The 18,668-nt window shown below is 40.8% G+C and overlaps 1 protein-coding gene and 1 long non-coding RNA gene across 2 annotated transcripts in view; one reads left to right on the top strand and one right to left on the bottom strand.

The window, feature by feature from the left end:
• The window catches only part of LOC147173411 (uncharacterized), a 117,305-nt gene extending 99,577 nt beyond the window's left edge, over positions 1-17,728 (top strand). Inside the window, exon 5 of the long non-coding RNA XR_015094877.1 lies at positions 17,628-17,728. This is a non-coding gene — a long non-coding RNA (uncharacterized LOC147173411). The remainder of the gene's footprint in view (positions 1-17,627) is intronic.
• Positions 5,670-15,924, bottom strand: tars1 (threonyl-tRNA synthetase 1). The gene is made up of 19 exons (XM_086076521.1): positions 15,763-15,924; positions 15,169-15,246; positions 14,917-15,107; positions 14,358-14,481; positions 12,822-12,946; positions 12,284-12,401; positions 11,487-11,551; positions 11,330-11,408; positions 11,009-11,155; positions 10,651-10,749; positions 9,428-9,594; positions 9,192-9,354; positions 8,948-9,085; positions 7,315-7,392; positions 7,133-7,233; positions 6,834-6,938; positions 6,687-6,759; positions 6,183-6,297; positions 5,670-6,086 (listed from the first exon to the last, which is right to left on the bottom strand). The coding sequence occupies exons 1-19, from the start codon at positions 15,820-15,822 to the stop codon at positions 5,938-5,940; spliced, it is 2,175 nt and encodes a 724-aa protein (XP_085932647.1). The 5' UTR covers positions 15,823-15,924; the 3' UTR covers positions 5,670-5,937.
• Positions 17,729-18,668: the final 940 nt, after the last annotated feature.

The raw sequence follows: 18,668 nt of genomic DNA, 5'->3' as shown, positions 1-18,668 counted from the left end.
ACGCTTGGCGAGGCCTTCTCGCCAAGCGCCTCCCATTTTGAAGGTCATAGTGAAGCCACCCCTGAGAGCAGAGAGCCTGGTGGGGCGGGAGGACTTTTAGCTGAGACAAATACAATTTGGATAAATAACAAGCAGCGCTCTGTGGAGAGCGCCCAGTCTAAACATCTGGCCAAGCTGCACGTAAGGAAGACGCTGTGTGACTTGAAGCAAGGTGAGAAAGAAGTCATTCATGAAGCGCTAACGGGGGTGACCCGCTCTGTCAGAAGACGCACACTGTTCAGTGCTTTCGATAGCCGCGCCATGGAAGAGCCGCTATATTTCCAGTACAGCTCAACGAAGCGTTGCAGTCCGCGACAATATAAAGTTGATGAATTAATCAATGACATCATTAACTTTCAGGTGGCCCTGCCGGAAGCGGCAATGACCCTATGAGCGTTGTAGTCTCGCAACGGCAGCAGGCGAGCAGATCAAAAATGGCAAAGACTAAATGTGTGATTAGCAGTTAGCAGTGAGTTCACTTCAAGCTTTGAAAATTGTTGTGGACGGTTGAATGGCAGAAAGTTACTGAGTACTGCTAACTCGCTGACCTGAAGTGAAAATGTAGACATAAATTTGTTGTTTGGTTTGGTCATTTTTGAGTAATTTAGCAAAACATAAATTGCTAGCCTGCTAGCTAATTTTAGCACACATATTTTGAAGACAGTCTACACTGTACATGCCCTGTGATTAGCTGGTTACCAGCCCAAGGTGTACCCGTGCTTTCCCATCTAAAGTTAGCTAGTATATGCTCTAGCTCACCTTCGCGTTAGCATTAGCTGAAAGTTACTGACTACTGCTAACTCACTGACCTGAAGTAAAAATGAGGACATAAATTTGTTGTGTTTGGTTGAGTCATTTTTGAGTAATTTAGCAAAACATAAATTGCTAGCCTGCTAGCTAATTTTAGCACACATTATATTTTGAAGACAGTCTACACTGTACATGCCCTGTGATTAGCTGGTTACCAGCCCAAGGTGTACCCGTGCTTTCCCATCTAAAGTTAGCTAGTATATGCTCTAGCTCACCTTCGCGTTAGCATTAGCTGAAAGTTATTGACTACTGCTAACTCACTGACCTGAAGTGAAAATGAGGACATACATTTGTTGTGTTTGGTTGAGTCATTTTTGAGTAATTTAGCAAAACATAAATTGCTAGCCTGCTAGCTAATTTTAGCACACATCATATTTTGAAGACAGTCTACACTGTACATCTAAAGTCAGCTGGTATATGCTCTAGCTCACCTTTGCGTTAGCATTAGCTGAAAGTGATTGACTACTGCTTACTGACCTGAAGAGAAAATGTTGACATCAATTTGTTGTGTTTGGTTGAGTCATCTTGGAGTAATTTAGTAAAACACAAATTGCTAGCCTGCTCGCTAACGTCAGCTCTACCGTAACGATGCTATCCATTTCACCTTCAAAAGAACACGCTACTTTCCTCTTGTGCCTTTTACAAGTTTTATTGCTGACTCTTGAGCGCTGTTGTGGGGTTGCGCGTTGACATGATGCAGCTGTATTGTGTTTGTCGCTCCTCCAGACCTACATCATCGTCCACGCTAGCGGGAAATGTTGGTGTTGGCCTCGCGCGGGGTGCGACTGCAAGGGAGTGTGAAGCGGTTTGCCTAATTTATGCTGGCACACGAGCGCGCATCATATTTTGAAGACGTGAAATGAAACAAAACTAAATCCTCCCGTCGATATCGTGGAACGTCTGATCAAACGAGTCCCAATTAGAAGCGTGTCATTTGGCGACATAACGATAATAAAGACGGCAGCTCGGTTCACCCAATCTAAGCTGACTATAATTTAGGTGCAGGAGACTGTGCGCGCATTCATGTGTTGTGAATTGCAAATGGTTGGTAGCAATTCAAAAATGCATTTCTGGAGTCCAGAAGCAACATGAGTCTGGCATGAACGGGGCGGAGTCGCAACAGTTTGTCGGCGGAGGCTTTTGGATGGCAGTGTGTGTGATTTTTGAAATACAGTATTGGCCCACATTGCACACACACAGCGACTATCCAAGCGGTTGCGATGGCGACAAAGAAAACAGACGCGCAACAACCGTCTGCAAACCGCAGCGGAAAATGAAGGCCGACAAATCTCAACTGAAGCTGTCGAGATTTACAGGAATAGTTTGCATCTCGGAAAATGCAATTATCTTCTCCCTGGTCGGTAATTATGAGAGAAAAGTCACATTTTTGTGTAAATATGGAGTGACAACCACAGGCTAATTAGCTTAGCATACGCAAGTTGTTAAAATAGCCTACCATAGTCGGAACTTTTTTTTTTGTTAATTTGATAATAGTTGAATTGAGTGGTCGAGTGGTTACCACGTCTGCTCCGCAGTTGAAGTTCAGGGTTGGAATCTCTGCTCCGGCTTTTTGTGCGTGGCGTTGTTCCCGCCCTTGCTGATAATGCACGTTTCCTCCAGATATTCCAACAATGTGAGTGTCAATGGTGGTTTGTCTGTACTCGCCCCAAAATCAGCTGGGATGCGCTTCCAGGCTCACCTGCGACCTTAATGAGGGCAATCACTATAGAAAACGGATGAGCGGTTAACTTATTGCCTCATATTGGTTTGAGATGAGAACCATTAGATAAATCAATAAACTGCTCCTACCGTTCTAAAAGTTGGATTTAATGAAGCCAAATGTTTAAGATAGCTAGCATTAGCCTTTGGCGTGGGGGGAAAAATACTTTCAATCCTTGTAAATGTCCTCATTTTCTTTCTTTCCAGTGGATTAACTTCCGCATAATAACAAATTCCACATACAGTAACAACCAGTTGCTAGTTAGCTTAGCAAAGGATAACAACTAAAAACGGGCGGGAATTTCAAAACGTGTGTAAACTCGCCTAAAACTCACTAAATAATTAGTTATGTGCTTTTCATTGGGCTAATTAGCTTTGTTTGCATTCTGTTGTTGTTTTTTCATTAACGGCTTATTTTTGTAAAGCTAAGATTTGTATTCTTTCTATGGCTCATACAGTAAATAGGCCGACTTGGTGAAAGGTTGAACGACTTTTTGAAAAGGTGGTAATATAATCTTGTGCTAGTTGAACTTTTAAATATTAGCTACATATTGAGGGACATTTTAGAGTAGATTTAGTCTTTTAATTTTCTCGTATTTAATATTGTGCTTTATATATATTTTGTAATCTTCTTTCCAATATGCAGATTTGTACTGTGTTCAAATGTAAATTGGATTTGTATTTAATTCAGCAGTTCTTTTGTGTACCACTAGAGAGTGCCCGCTTATCCCATTTTGATCGCCGGTACAATGTACAGTATATACAGTAAAAGCCCGGGAGAGGTCCTTATTGACTTTCTCCAGTAAGTTACTGGCTAAAGGTCTTCAGTAGTAAAGCGCGAGTCTGTGTGTGATTGTATAAAAGGCATCGGCGGCGTCTCCCCGCAGCATCATCCCAAATGGCAGGCTGCTGCAGAGGGACCACTTGAGCGTGTGCGACTTAGCAAATAAATGCACGTGTGTGTGTGTGAAGAGAAAGAGAGGTTTGCTCAGCTCACTGAAGCGTTGTGACCCTTCGAGTTGGAGGCCAGACTGCCATTGAAGCATTCAGCATGGACTCCCGACTCCACATATGCCGCCCTGACTCACGCCGTCTGTTGACGCTCCTACTCCACTGACTCTTTCATTAACCCCTTTGTTTTTGTTCTTCTTCTTTTTAACTCCCACCCTTCCACTCATGGAACCCTTTTTGCTGCCTGGTTCCGTTGTTCCCCCTTGTGGTGGGATTTGATACAGTATATAGCGGGCTTGGGTCATTTCCTGAATTGGAGGACATTTTCTGTCCTTCATGAAATTTCTAATAATCCAAATGACAAGACGAGATTTCTAAACATGATTTAAAATACCCAAAAATCACTCCGTCTTGATGACCAACTTATGCATCAAATATAGCTAAGTCATTTTTAAATCAGCTTTTTTTGGCATGATTTTATTGATTTCTTCCTTATAATTGTTTAAACATTTTGTTTAATCACAGACATATTTTGACCAATAATAATTGTGCTCTGAAGTTGTTTTTCCAAATCCACACATTTTTACTAGCTTTTTCACCATCTAGAGGAAGAGAAAAAAAACGGTAGCACAAATGACATCATCAAGCTAATCGCTCTGACAATGGGCTGATGTTTTTTGACGTCACTCCAACCCACTGAAGCCTGTTAATAAAAAATTTATAAAAGGCATTAATATCAAAGTTTTTATTCTTTTTTTTTGGTTACACATTATATAAGTAGCATATTCATGACCAGTTAGCATAGCAGCTAACGCCACAACAAAAAGTACAGTATTAGCATTATTTGCAACTGCGTTGCGGTAGTTAAAGTAACACTAAAATTTAATTAGGGGGACTTGGCGCATATAATAGAAAGTTATTTTGGTTGTAAACTAGTTTCATCTGACATCAATTGGAATATGCTGCTAACATTGTTTATACTGCTAACAGTGATTCATTTGCAGTTGAGTGGGGGGGAGGGGGGGGGGGTCACCAGCAGCCAACGATTTATAGAATACAGAACATAAAAGAATTCATAAATATTTAATAGAAGTTGACTTGAAGGAATGACTTCAAATCATTGTAGTAAAAAACAAAACATTCAGCATGAATTAATGTTGAGCGTAAGCATGTGAAAAGGCCTGTTTTGTTTTTGTTTTTTTTGCACCCATAAAGTTCAGTCCGCAGAAACCAAACGGACTTTATTTGGTGCTGAAAACTTCCTAGAGGCCAACACCTCTGTCCGCCTCTCTTAATTTTTGTCAGAGCAGCCAAAATCAATGTTTGCGTTGGCCCACCGCTCACTTATCACGTCCTCGCAAAATGTGAAAATCTATTTTACTCCCAACTTGTGCTTAATGTTCCTACTTAAAAGTAATGGGCTACATTGGATTGACTTAAAGGGGACATTTCCAAATAAAACAGGGGCCACATCATGTAGCCAGCGGCAGAACAGATGTTTAATTACACATTTACGTGTTTACGGCAGAGTCTTGTGAATATTAGCGGCGGTGAATTGAACGCTCGAGTTGTTTTGCAAAAGCTTACGGCTACATTTTGGTTTGGGCTTTGCGTGTTGTTTTCTTTCCTCCACCTGAAAGCACGTCTGTGCAGGGTCGCTTCGCCGTCATCCAAAAGCTCTTCTAACGCGTTCCAGCTGTGCAAGTGCAGAGAAAGAGCGCCCACTAGTGGTTGGAGCAAATACCAAAAAATGGATGGATATTGAGTGAGGGGAAGTAATAAATTCAATACCTGGAACTTGTTGGGGCTTTGATTATTTTATTTAATGAGACGGTACTGTACCCTAGTGGTTAGCCCGTCTGCCTCACACAGGTGTGAATGCAAGCTCATTTGCAACCCTATGAGGATATATTTAGATTATATCAACTGAAGGCGTTTTGCTAAAATATTGCAAATGAAGTTGACTACACTACATTTTGACATGCTTAAAAAAAAAAAAGTGGCGATATGAAATGTTCAGTTGTATTATCCCTTTCATTCAACAATTTTTTTTCCCTCTAATACCATAGATGCTGTTCTTTGAATCATGAAGACCATTTTGGAAAAAAATAGGTTGATAATTTAAAAACATCCACCCGTACACACAAAAATTAAGAATAGACTGTTTAATTACCAAAATTGCAACTCATGTACAATTCCCTGAAAATATAGCATAAAGAAATCACCCAAGAGACTTTGAAAGCAATTACAGTTGTAATAGAGATGGAACACGCACGACATGATCAATAACATACTGCATTTTGAAAAACTACAGTTGACCAATTTGGCTTCTTTTGATTAATACAAAACAAAACAAAAAAAGGCAAAGCCCTTTTACCGTTAATTGACTCATATGCTGCTGAGATGAAACCAAATAGCTCAGAAGTCTTCCTCTGCGTTCCGACTTTTGCACGATTTGAGCTCTTTGAGACGCTGGATGCACTCGTCCACGCCGCGCTCGCCATGAACTTTGTTATCCCGGGTGCGCACGTTCACCGTGTTACTCGTCTTCTCCTTCTCTCCCACCACTGTTTCATGAGGGAGGATATGTAGAGAAAAAGACATTAGACAAGTCGAGGAGGTGAAAAAAGAAGAGGAGGAGGAGGAGTGATGAAGTCACTGACCCAGGATGAAGTTGTACTGTGCCAGCTGGGCGTTTCGGATCTTCTTGTTCAGAGTGCATCCGGGATCCAGATCCACGTCGCTGATGAAGCCGGCGTTGTGGAAGTCTTGTTGAACCTGGACAGTTAAAAAAAAAAAAAAAAAAAAAACACTGTAAAAAGTGTTGAAAGAGACAACTTGTGCAGTGTCATTTCACACTGCTCCTTGCTGGTGAATGTGCTTGCGATGAGTCTCCAGTCCACTTGGTGGCAGTAATGCACCTCCCAGTTGATAGGGCTGACCTCATCTACTTTTCTCTCTGATGTTGCTTTTACTTCCTCATTAGTCAGCATATATTATCCTGCTTTCTTGCTGATTTATACATGCTGGATTTAAAAGCTTGCTGATGTGCACAACATTTACATGTATTTGTTTTATTTGTATTTGTAACATTTACACTTTTTTTTAAAGGTTTTATTATAGTATAAAGGAACTTTTGATGGCTAGATAAAATATACTGTATTTACCTTCTGAGCGTACTCGTCACAGGTTGGTCCCACAGGTACGACCATAACTTGGCGAGGTGACAGCCACAGCGGCCTGGAGGACATTTTATTAGTGCTCATTTCTTGCGATATAAACTGTTATCAATACATCACGGATGGTAAACGAACCATTTGCCTCCGTAGTTTTCGGTCAGGATGGCGATCATGCGCTCTACTGATCCCAGGATGGCTCTGTGGATGATCACCGGTCGCTTCTTGTCGTCTCCATCATGGCTGTAAACGAGGTCAAGAAATGAAATATACACTTGCTAATTTCTCCCAAACCCTCCATTTTAAATTCCCCACCCCTTTGTAATGGTCTCTGGAAAAGACTTGCACATTACAGCACTACAAAGCATCCATCAAAGAGATTTTTTTTAATAGATTTTCTTCAAGGTGAATTTGAGCCAGCGAGCAGGATTAAGCACCTAACAAAGGAGAGATTGAAGCGGATGGGTAGCTGGAAGTCCAGCTGGATGGTGGCGCACTGATGGTATCGGCCGATGGCGTCCTTGATCTCGATGTCGATCTGCGCGCAGATGAGAGGTTAATCGAAGGCGCGCATCCCCGCCCGCTGACTGGCCGTTAACGGCGTTGTTAGCCGGTTCACCTTTGGCCCGTAGAAAGCTCCATCGCCCGGGTTGAGAATCCATTTCTCCCCAAAGTCATTCAAGCTGTTCTCCAGTTGCTGCCAAACAGAGGGAGTTGAGACATACAACAATTTAATTTGATTTAATTTAATTAATACATCCATCCATTTTCGTGACTGCCTCACAAGGTTCGCGTGGGCAATTAATCGAAATTCAATTACAATTTCAATTATTACATGCTACAATTTAAAAAATCTGCATGATCATGAAAAAAGATTATTAATACAAATTTTTCAGTAGTTAAACTCATTCAGTGCCAATGACGGCTATAGACGTCAAAGATTAATTTTAACCGGGCTGGCAGTGAATGAATTTATATATTTGCACCTTTTTTACATTTTAAAATAACTAATTTAATACATTTAGTTTCATCCAAAAGGAACTTGCATAATTAATGTTTCAAATAATTTTATTTGTCTTTATTTGTATGTATATTTTAATATTTTTTGTTTAAAACGTTTAAAAAATAAATGATCGTCCTACTGCAGTGCTGCACTCCAACCTTAAGTTTTTGCCAACATAAATAAATAAATATATATTATAAATATATATTATTATAAATTATGTTTAATTCTAAAGGAACTTACATGAATTATAGTGTTTCTATTTTTTTTTTTGTCTTAATATTTTTACATAAAATGATCGTCCTAATGCACAGTGCACAAGCTGCATTCCAACTTCAAGTTTTTGCCTAAATAAATAAATACATATGTTATTATAAATTGTTTGGTCCAAAAGGAACTTACATAATCATAGTGTTTCTATTTTTCCCCATACATCTATAATTGGTCTTACTATAATTTTTTTAATGCTTTAACATTTTCTTGTTTTGTACCAAATAATAAATAATCGTTTGAATAATCATGATTTTAATTATTGCCAAAATACAGTGTTCCCACGTTTTCCGCTGGGGTGTGGTTCCAAAATATACTCGCAATAAATCAAATCTGCAAAGTAGTTAACTTTATGTTTTACATTTATTATAAATGTTTTAAGGCTCTAAAACCCCTCACCACACTTTTCCCATCGAGGCATTTACATTTTCTCACATTTCTCTCGTTTAAACATTCTCAATGTTCAAACCTTCATAAATTTGATAAAATAGGTACATTACCGTAAAAAAAGAAAAAAAGGCAGGCAAAATTACACACAAAAAAATCTGCGAAACAGCGAGGCCATGAAAAGTGAACCGCGTTATAGCGAGGGAACACTGTAATCGTGATTATTATTTTTCCCCATAATCGAGCAGCTCTATATTATTGTAAAGAAAACGTTCAATTTTGTTGTGGATTCCTAAACTACATCCAGTATTTCTCTCATCTCTATTGGTGAGCCGACAAATCTCTGTGGTGGGGTTAAGCCTCAGGAGAACAGAGCGCATTTTTAGCTGACAGCAAATGTGCAGAACGCTGCACATTCTTTTTAAATATAGATGTTCTTTGTCTTGGGAGAAGCGCGATCCATTTGCGCCCGGGCTCTTCAATTTCTATCTTGATAACATCGCAGCTCGGCCATCTTTTGTTCTCCAGGGACTTTGTGCGAGCGCTTGACATTTTCAGCTAAGCAAGAAAAACAAGGAGGCGCTTTGATTACCTTTTCTGCTTGCTCCCAGACGGCGGGTTCCCCCAGGAATTTCTCGGGTCTCGTGGAGAGGTTTAGCTTGAAAGAGAAGCCGAACACGTCGTACACGGTGCGCAGGAAGTCCAGGCAGCCCTTGATCTCGTCCTCGATCTGAGCGCAAAATTAATCGACGCGTTTCAGAAATTGCCATCAAAGCCGACTCGGCCGATGCACGTTGGCAAATTGATTGCGTTTCAGCAGTTGTGGTTTGTCTCGCCTGATCCATGGAGCAGAAGATGTGAGCGTCGTCCTGCTGGAAGCGTCGCACGCGGGTGAGGCCGGTGAGGGCTCCCGAAAGCTCGTTGCGGTGCAGGACGCCAAAGTCGGCCATGCGCAGGGGCAGCTCTCTCCATGAGCGTGGCCGGTGGTCGAATATTAGACTGAAATGTCATTGGAACGTTTTTATTCAAATTGAATTATTTTTTTTTATAATTGCCAAAGAAGAGGCCTCACCAGTGGCCGGGACAGTTCATAGGTTTGAGGGCGAACGTTTCCTTCTCCGCCTCAAAGGAGAACATGTTTTCGCTGTAGTGCTGCCAGTGGCCGGAGGTCTGCCACAGTTTGCTGTTGTAGATGTTGGGGGTCACCACCTCCTGGAAGCCCCTTTTCCTGTACTCACTCTGCCAGAGGAAACAAATCAAAATTTTTGTATAACCTCATTAATTCAGCCATTTTCATTGAAGCAACCTCCTTCGCTCCCGGCTGTTTTACTGGATTTTGACTGATTTTGCAAGGCCCACAGAATATTGTGTTCTATTGCTATAAAAACATGGAACCTACCAAAAGAAAGAAAGATTAGAGTCCCTTCTTTCATCAGGAAAAAAAAAAAAAGTATATTTGTATCTGTTTCATCATCATTCACAAATCTTTTTAGAACTGTGGGTAAATGAGCTTGTTTGCAACATGACCCTGGTTGATCTCTTATACTCGGCTGCCACCTGCTGGCCGTTTTTTGTTACTATTACCATTGCTTTACCCGTTCTCTGTAGTTCAGAGGCTGCATCCAAGCCTTTTGTATGCTCTAGCATAAAAACATATAAATACGTCTTTGGGACACAAAATAGAACGCATTTATACGTTTTGGGAGCAAATGAGTTAAGGGATGTTTAGTTGGAACTACTTGATTGCTGCTATTAACTCGTACTGATGCTGATCCAGGTGGATTAGTAAACCATGACTACAAAATTATACTTGGTATTTGGAAATTTGTATTTTGAATGTGCTTATCTGGCTTAAACAAACAGTGCAAAAGTATTTTTAGCCACATTTCAAGTTTCAAACAAATATACATTTCACAGTCATGAAGTGGAACAACATTTACAATGTTTTTTTTTAAATTATTTTAGTTTACAGTAATATTCACACAATTTTTTTTAATTTTATAAAACGTGGCAAAAGCTAATAAAAATTCAAGGGGGGCTAATAATTTGGCAAGGCGCTGTAGCTGTAACATAATTTGCGCATTGACTGACCACATACTGGATTGTTATAGTTTGTCGAGGTGGAAAACTGAGTTCTCTCATGATTTTTCTTATTTAGCCACACGAGAAGGGTGAAATATTTGAACCAGCTCTCAGTATGATACCGGCCGGCGTCCACCACCCTAAACTGCAAAACTCCCTTTTTTTTTCTAGTATACTCAGTTGACATTTTGTCCAATTATAACTCCGACTTACTCTGATGAACTCAATCAGGGTGTTGTAGATGAAGGCGCCTTTGGGCAGAAAGAAGCAGCTCCCTGGACTCAGGTCGTGGAAGAAGAACAGGTCCTGCTCCTGAGGATACAGGAACACATTTGCATTTAGGTCAAACCGGTTTTCATTCCAACCGGCTCATCCCGCGCTGGAATGAGGATTTGTTGTTCTAAGCTCACTTTCTAGCAATTTAGACCCAATTAACTCAATCTCCCTTACAAACCAGCGTTGGTCAATTTATCATGACTCAAAGCTGAAAGCGGTCATTTTTCCTGGGCAAAAAAAAGAAACGCCGATAGTTGGTCTACTTTGTGAGCTCACTACCACCTTGAGTTCATACCCGGCCCAGTTTGCGATGATCTCTGTTCTTGGCCTCTTCCTGAAACTTCTCCCACTCTTTCAGCATTTTGGGGTCTGGGAAGGAGATTCCATAAATCCTCTGGAGGGTCTCCATGTCTGCTTTTCCCTCCCAGTATGTGGAGGAGTTCTGGGCAGCAAAAATATAAAAAAACGTTCACGATTTTGGCCGGGAAATCCACCGACCGGCCTTTCACAATCAAATACCATGAAGTTCAGATTATTTAAACAATTTCAGATTAGAGAAGAGGCCATTATATGAAGAAAATGCCTGCAAATGACATAATCCATAATACCGGCTCACCTTGTGGATCTTAAGTGCCTTGATTTTTCCTGTGTGTCTCACGTGCGGACCCCGACACAAATCAATTAAAGGGCCACACCTGAAACATGTGAGATTCGAGGGCGTTTGAAATCAACAAGACACGCCAACGGCAGTTACCGTGACAACATTCGCTCACCTGTAAACTGTTGTGGTGGCTGTGGTGACCTTCTCGTTCAATATGCGACACTTGAACTTGTTGTACTGTCAAGAGGAAGACGTGAAGGGTTAATTCTCTGATGGTGTTTTTTTTTTTCCACTTGAAGATTTGAGATTCCTTGTTTTGTTGGCGGTCCTTGAATGCACCTCATGCACTGTCCAGACTGAAACTTAAAGTGGGAAGTCAACCTTAAACATTACTTAACATTAATATGCTATATGTGACCTCACTAGTCTAAACATGACATTCTGATTAATATTACATTTGTGCAATATGAGTTATGGAGCAAAATCCAGCGGGGGCGGCCATTTTGAGATGGATAAAAACGGCTGGATTTTGCTATTCATATTCCACTAACACAATATCAACCAGAATACCATATTTAGACTAGTGGGGCTGCATAGAACATAATGTCCCCCAAAAATTGGGGGGGGGTTGACTTCCCCTTAAACTAACATTTATTGGTGTGTGTAAATGTCCGTAAGTGAGTTTAATGACTAATGTGTTAGCTAACACTATTGATGAGGCTCATTGCATAATCCAACTACTAAATATTGTCGTTTATGTACCATGGATACATCAATGTGTGCATGCTAGATGCATGTTTTTTTTTAATCCTCTTCTTTTAAGTGCGTTGCCGCCATCTTGTGGCATTGTAAGCAATTAGACCCTCTTTTGCATCAATTATTCACCGATTTCAGCTTTTCGCAGCACGGCTCAGTTGAATTGACTTCGAGTTACTCATGCGATGTGACATTGTTTCTTCCGCGGCCCACCTTGAACATCTCCAGCAGAGTTTCCTTTTTGATCTCCAGCCTCTCAAATGGCTGCTTCTCCTTGATGATTTTCTTGCACAAGCCCTCCAGACAAGTGAAGTCGTTGCTCGACACGCCCCTGCACACAAATTCCACAAAGAGAAAGGCCGATTTTTGGATCTGGCGTTGATATTCAAACTACCTTTAAGACGCTGCTAAATTTAGTACGCTGGTGTTTAAAGGGCATCTTAAGTGTCAGCACCCATTGTGATTAGAGAGGAACCTTTGAGAAAGTTGGACTAATAGTCAAGAGTAATTGGCTGGGAGGGTCCTGCAATGTCAAAAGCTCCTTGGTAAGAATCAGTCAGTAAGAGGGAGGCCATTTGCATAACATGACTTCATTAAAAGGGTTATGGAATTAATTAGACAGCACTCTCCTGCAGCACGCAGGAAATGCATCTGGGAAAGGGTAAAGAAAGAGGTTCCTCTCCAGTCCACGCAGTTAAAAAGCTCAGCTCATGGATGACTGTGTGGGAAAACGCGAGGCGAGGCCACTCACTCGTTGCCGTCGAGGAACATGTCGTAGTAGAAGCCGCTCTCGATGGGCGGGCCGTAGCACAGGCAACCCCCGTACACTCGCTCCATGGCTTCGCCCAGGATGTGCGCACTCGAGTGCCAGTAAACCTTCAAGGATAGAGAAAATTTGGTTTTTTGTTCACACTTCCATCGCGGTTTCTCAAACAAGGTCTCTTAAATGGATTTTTTCTCTTCCATAATAGTGCTATCGAAAGGTCTTCTTTTTTTATTTTATGAAATTGTTTTATTGATTTTTTTCAGCTTCCATAACAATGTGTGTTAAGCACGTTTTTGTTTTTTTTACTGCATTGGTTAGAATTGATTTTTTACCCCCCATGGAAGCGTTTCACTCCTTGCTATAACTTGCCTTGTGACAGACTAATACAATGGAAATGGCGTGCGTATACTGCCAAAGGTCACGTCTTCTTCAAAGCATAGGCTACGACATCAAAATCCTCCAAATCTCCATCTCAAGAAACTAGAATAATCTATTAGAAACATAACCTCACAAGCCAGGTTGATAATTGTGATTCACTCAAAAGAGTTCTTCACATTATCAGTCTGGGACTTCATTCGGCAGATCCTTTCGGGAAAGGAGGGACTTGCAGTACAATTCTTCGAGCTGATTGGACGATGCGGCATCTCTGCACGTTTGTTTGACCAATCAAGGCAACAGACGAAAATGTCATCTTCGATCTCGTCTTACGGGGGGGGGGGGGGGGGGGGGGGGGGAAGCACACTTTAGATGGGTCAATAATTGTATTTAAAAAAAATTAAAGAACACCCACACCTGTGGACTGACCAATAGTATAGTTTGTGGCAAAAGTATGAAATTTACCAAATTGTAAAAAGTTTTAACCCGGCGCATTAATGATAGTGTTTGCTATTTATTTGAATGACTTTTTTTGTTAAATTTGTCAAAACTGTCAGTATGGCCTGACAAAATAATCTGTGAAGAGAGTCCCATCTTGTGTCCCAAACAACTAGTTGACTAGCTGCTTGACAGGTCACTTATCAAATTATTATTTTTTTTAATTGATTTTAAAAGTTCCCCCCCCAAAAAACAAAATACAGCTACAAACTGATAACATTTTAGTGGTAAGCAACTCTGCATAAGTCATGCTAACAACATAGCGGCCGTGGCTAACTTCATCTTGTTTACAGTGCTAATGCTAGCTTAGTATTGCTAGCACAGCTATTTTGTTGGAAGCTGAATTTGCGTCCTCTGTGAATTTGGGAATCGCACTCGTGCACAAAATACTGAGTGAAAAGAAAACTAAACCAAAAAAATATTAACTTAATAATAACAAATATTTTGAAGCAGTTTATATCTTACAAGAATATACTGCTCAAAAAAATTAAAGGTACGAAGTGTTCCCTTAATTGTTTTGATTTATTTGAGCAGTGTGTAAAAAAACCAGTTAACCTTGACAATATACCTCCAGTAGAATTTGTGTTCAGAATTGTTGTTTTTCAGTCTTGTGCGTCAACAAAGGATGATTGGCTTTTAAGTACTTACAGCCTGAGCTTCGTCATCGTCAAACTTGAGCAACTCGAGGCTGCAGTCGTCCTCCAAAGGCCGGTCCAGATCCCACACGTCTTTGTTCACCTTGGCAATCACTGTGTTGTCAGCTAGGCCTTGGCTGGATGGCAGAGCGAGACATATTCATCAAATTCACGCCCAGACGTTGAGTTATGCTGACAGGTCCCCTTTAAAGAGACGAGTGTAGTTCAAAAGTGCCCTGGCATTGTGCAAAATATACTACCGCAAAGCACAGCATAATAATGAGGACGTTTTACAGCACTGAGAGAGGGGTGGAAAAATTCTAGTAAATTTATATGGGAGATAAACTTTACACCAATGTGATCATCCGATATTATGCACTTTATGCAAAATATGTGATTGGCTATAATGCCATTATTTCCCGATCGATGACTTATCAGACACTTCATTCAAAGGTAATGTTTTACGGTCAGTTTTAAGCGGTAGCTCATTTAACAATGTTTATCATCATGTTTGGCAGCGCCGCAGGGAACATTTCTCTCTGTAAGTAAAATATGCAACAACAGCAAATAACCTGATTCCGCAAGCCACTTGGTAGGGTGTGGTCTTCCAAGACTCCGCGTCGACCACCTTCCCGTCGGGCAAGGTGACTTTAATGGCGCGAGAACCCTTGGCGGCTCGCTCTGCCGTGAGGGCATCGTGCTCAGCTTTGAGCTTGGTGTACAACGTCAGCCGCTTGTCAATGTACTCGGGTGCTGGTGAAAGCTAGTGGAAGAATTTTTTTTTGCTAAGTATGTCAACTAAATGGAATGGTTCTGTCGCTTACCTCAGCTCTACCCCCAGCATCTCCAGCATTATTCTTCACCTTCTTCTTTCCTCCCTCTTTGCCATTCAATGCTCCTCCCTGTCCAAATAATCACAGGACAGGCAAGTTTACTCGATGCCACGCAGTATATTCCACATAATTACATTACAATACAGAACAAGTCCCTAATGAATCAAATGGACTTACTTGTTTGGTATATTACAAAGTTGTGAGACTGAAAGCAGTTTATTAGACGTACACGGGGAAATGCTAAGCCCAAATAATACGCCTTAGTACAACTTTTTACTTTTATTTGTGATTACAAAAAAAAATTGCAGTACAACTTCAAACGGTTCATGCCACTTTGTTTCAAGTTTACCGTCAAACGTGCAAATAAACAAGGACGTTAAGCTAAGTTGGTCTAAAAGGGTGCCATAATTGTACGTGCAGCATTTTAGCATCAGAAATGAGAAATGTGAGCTTATCCGTTCTTCCCGAAAGTGACACGTTAGCAAAGCATTGCTAGTTGTCGTGAATGTGAACGTAGCGGCGGCTAGGCTAAGCTAACCGGCTACATTGAATCAGCGTTGCTTGAAAAAAAAGGCGAAACGTTACCTTTTGACGTTCGCCCACGTTGAGTTCGCTCATTTTCTCCACGACAGCGTGTTCAGCCATAACGTGGCAAACTGGCCCACTTTGAGCGACTTGTTCACGGGTTAGCGAGTTCCAAACTGACACGATGAGCGCCGGGCGGCGGTGAGGGATGATGACGTCACCCTGGAAACTGATGCAATATTTTTCTTCTTCTTTTTCGTATGTCATGATGCAACGTTGCTCATGTAATGCATTTTGTTCATAGCTTATGTATGTTTATTTCCGTGAATACATGTAGTAGTTTCCCCAAATTGTATTCTACATGTTTATAATAACATGAACTCGTAATTAAAATGTGATTACTATTTTATATTACTTACCTTCTCCAACGCTAATTTATTCCACATAGAGTTCAGTTTATTTTATTTTTATTTTGTTGGTATCATAATCTCGTAGCCTATATAAAACTGTATAGCCAGAAGTGGACGAGAACAGCAGCAAAAACTCAGAATAGTCTATCAGGGCCACCAGTAACGCGACCATGGTTACCAGGTGGCCCCCAAGGGTAACACGAGTTGCCCACAAGACTGTTTATTAAAAAAATAAAATACATTAAAAAAAGGCTCAACAGTGATATGATATTGTGACTTTCCTAGAAATGTTGTCGATTTGATCATTTGAAAACATAAACACCTGCAGAGCTTTATGATAGTCGTTTGTTTCCTATACCTTCGTATTAACATTTCTGACCTTTGCACCTTTCAGGAAGTAATCCACCGAAGATTTTCCTAATTGCGTCCAATCAATTGTTTAAAGGCTACTAGTGCATTCGAATGCCATGCGACCACATACTAAGCCAGGCTGCTTCCTCGCTAGGCATGCGGAATGTAAAACGAACAAAGAGCAGATGATTGCAATCATCCCGCTGATCGCTGCGTTGCTCCGTTAGCAGCGGAGGTGATATTTATCCTACATCGCCTTTCTTCTTGGCTCCAGACGTGCACGTTGCAATTAATGTTCAACAGCAGTTTTTAAACTCCTGACACTCTCTGTGGGAATTAGAGGAGAAGATGAAGCGCACGGTGAGCTTCCATGCTGTTTTTTTTGAAGGTGGGTGTGTGGTGGGGTTGTTATGAGGGAGAGTGTTGAATAATTCACCTTCAAAAGCTGGAGAGAAGGAAAAAAAAAAACACTCACACGCAGACCATGTTGACGCTCTGTCGAATTTTCGCCACTCTGTTTTAGACTTTAAACTTTGTTTCAAAGCCCAGGCAAGTCCTCAAGGTTCTTATACATATGTATAGCAAATATGCAACTAAAGATAAAAAATTATTAGTTGTCTAGGGGTCAGAATTACTGTGAGGTCTAAAACGGTTGACACTTTTTTCTTTACAATAATATTTTCTATGCGCCCCCATTAGCCTAGACATGACATTCTGATTAATATTGCATTTGTGGATAATGAATTAAGCTGCAAAATCCACCTGTTTTTGTCAATCAGTGAGGGCGGCCATTTTGTCACTCGCCGTCTACTGAAAATGTCATCACAGTTGCAGGGCTCAGGTGACGACCAAACACGGCTCACCTGTTTTCTAGGCTTGGTCATGTGATGTTTGCAAGTTGAGCCCTTTGGCACTGTGATGTCATTTTCAGTCGACATTAAGTGGCAAAATGGCCGCCCCCGCTGATTATTACTGTAAAGAAAATGTTTTGACTTGACTTCCTCTTTTTAATAGCACAAACGTAAGATTGTTTTTGAAGAGCAATGTCGGCAGTACAATAAGTCATGCACTTAAGGAGGTTTTTTTTCCTTCATAAATGTATTTCTTAAGAAGGATTTTAGAGGCACCTGAAGTGCTCATTCCATGTTTTGTTTTTGTTTTTAGAAAATTCCACCAAGATGGTTGCCACAGTGTCTCCTGTCATGTTGCTACTTCCAACAGAGGTCATATTTGAACCCATGACCTTTGAACTATGAGCAGATGTGCATGTTATTATTATTATTATCATTAGTAGTAGTAATAGTAGTAGTAGTAGTAGGTGTCATCTTTCTTCTTAAAGGGATACTTGACTCATTGAGCCATTTTCAGCAATATTTTTTTAAAATTTTGTTTATATTTTGGAAGTAGGTAATGACTAACGACCAATCATGGCTCAACTGTTTTCTGGGTTTGGTCGTCAGCAAACTGAGCCATGATTGGTTGTTACCTACTTCCTCAGCACAGATGATGTCATCTTCAGTCGACAGCAAGTAGCATTTTTTTTATTTAAAGGTATTAATTGTACATGAAAAATAATGAAGGTAGCAAATTCATTCTGGACAAAATATTAACTTTTTGCTGCTGAAAATGGCTCAATGAGTCAAGTATCCCTTTAAGAAACCAAATACGGATGTAAATAGAGTTGCAATATGTCAAAGATCAGCGCGACCCCAAAAATGATCTTTTGAAGCGGAAAGAGGATGCTTATTATTTATAGCGAGGACATTGTGTTTGAAAAAAATAAAAATAAAAGGAGTGGTTCAAACCCGGTGGAATAATTTAGTGGAGGCCTGCTGTTGAGAGGATGCCACTTTGCATGTGTAGAAGTGATCTTCAATAATTTGGAGCCACTTTGAATATTTGATATTCCCAGGCCTGTAGGTGTCAGTAGAGAGGTTCTCTTCTTTCTTTTTTTCCCTTGCCTGCACTTTGCACTCCCCGTCACTTGCGTGTCACATCAATCACTAAAGTTTGGTGTTTGTCTACAGGCGTCTCTGGAGTGAACAACGCCGAGCGAGCGAGCGAGCGAGCGCCCACCTCTTTCGCTCTCTGCGAGGAAATTGCACAGACGAATACATGATGGGATTTGCTCCCTCCAAACACTTCATGAATATTTGATCCTTCCTTTTTCTACATTCGCGTCGCTACGGCATATTATTAGACCAT

The sequence above is a fragment of the Leptonotus elevatus genome, chromosome 5 (assembly GCF_054856555.1).
Source record: "Leptonotus elevatus isolate MCC_2025b chromosome 5, RoL_Lele_1.0, whole genome shotgun sequence".
NCBI classification, from domain to species: Eukaryota; Metazoa; Chordata; class Actinopteri; order Syngnathiformes; family Syngnathidae; genus Leptonotus; species Leptonotus elevatus.
Note: the sequence above shows the minus strand (reverse complement) of the source record. Positions and strands in the feature narration are given on the sequence as shown.

What these genes read in the sequence shown, in the direction of transcription:
- tars1 (XM_086076521.1), bottom strand. Translation starts at nt 15,822, where the DNA reads ATGGCTGAACACGCTGTCGTGGAGAAAATGAGCGAACTCAACGTGGGC. An exon ending in TCTGGGAGCAAGCAGAAAAG is followed by an intron (nt 7,393 to 8,947) that starts GTAATCAAAGCG and finishes TCTGTTTGGCAG; the next exon opens with CAACTGGAGAACAGCTTGAA. An exon ending in GAAAACTACGGAGGCAAATG is followed by an intron (nt 6,760 to 6,833) that starts GTTCGTTTACCA and finishes AATGTCCTCCAG; the next exon opens with GCCGCTGTGGCTGTCACCTC.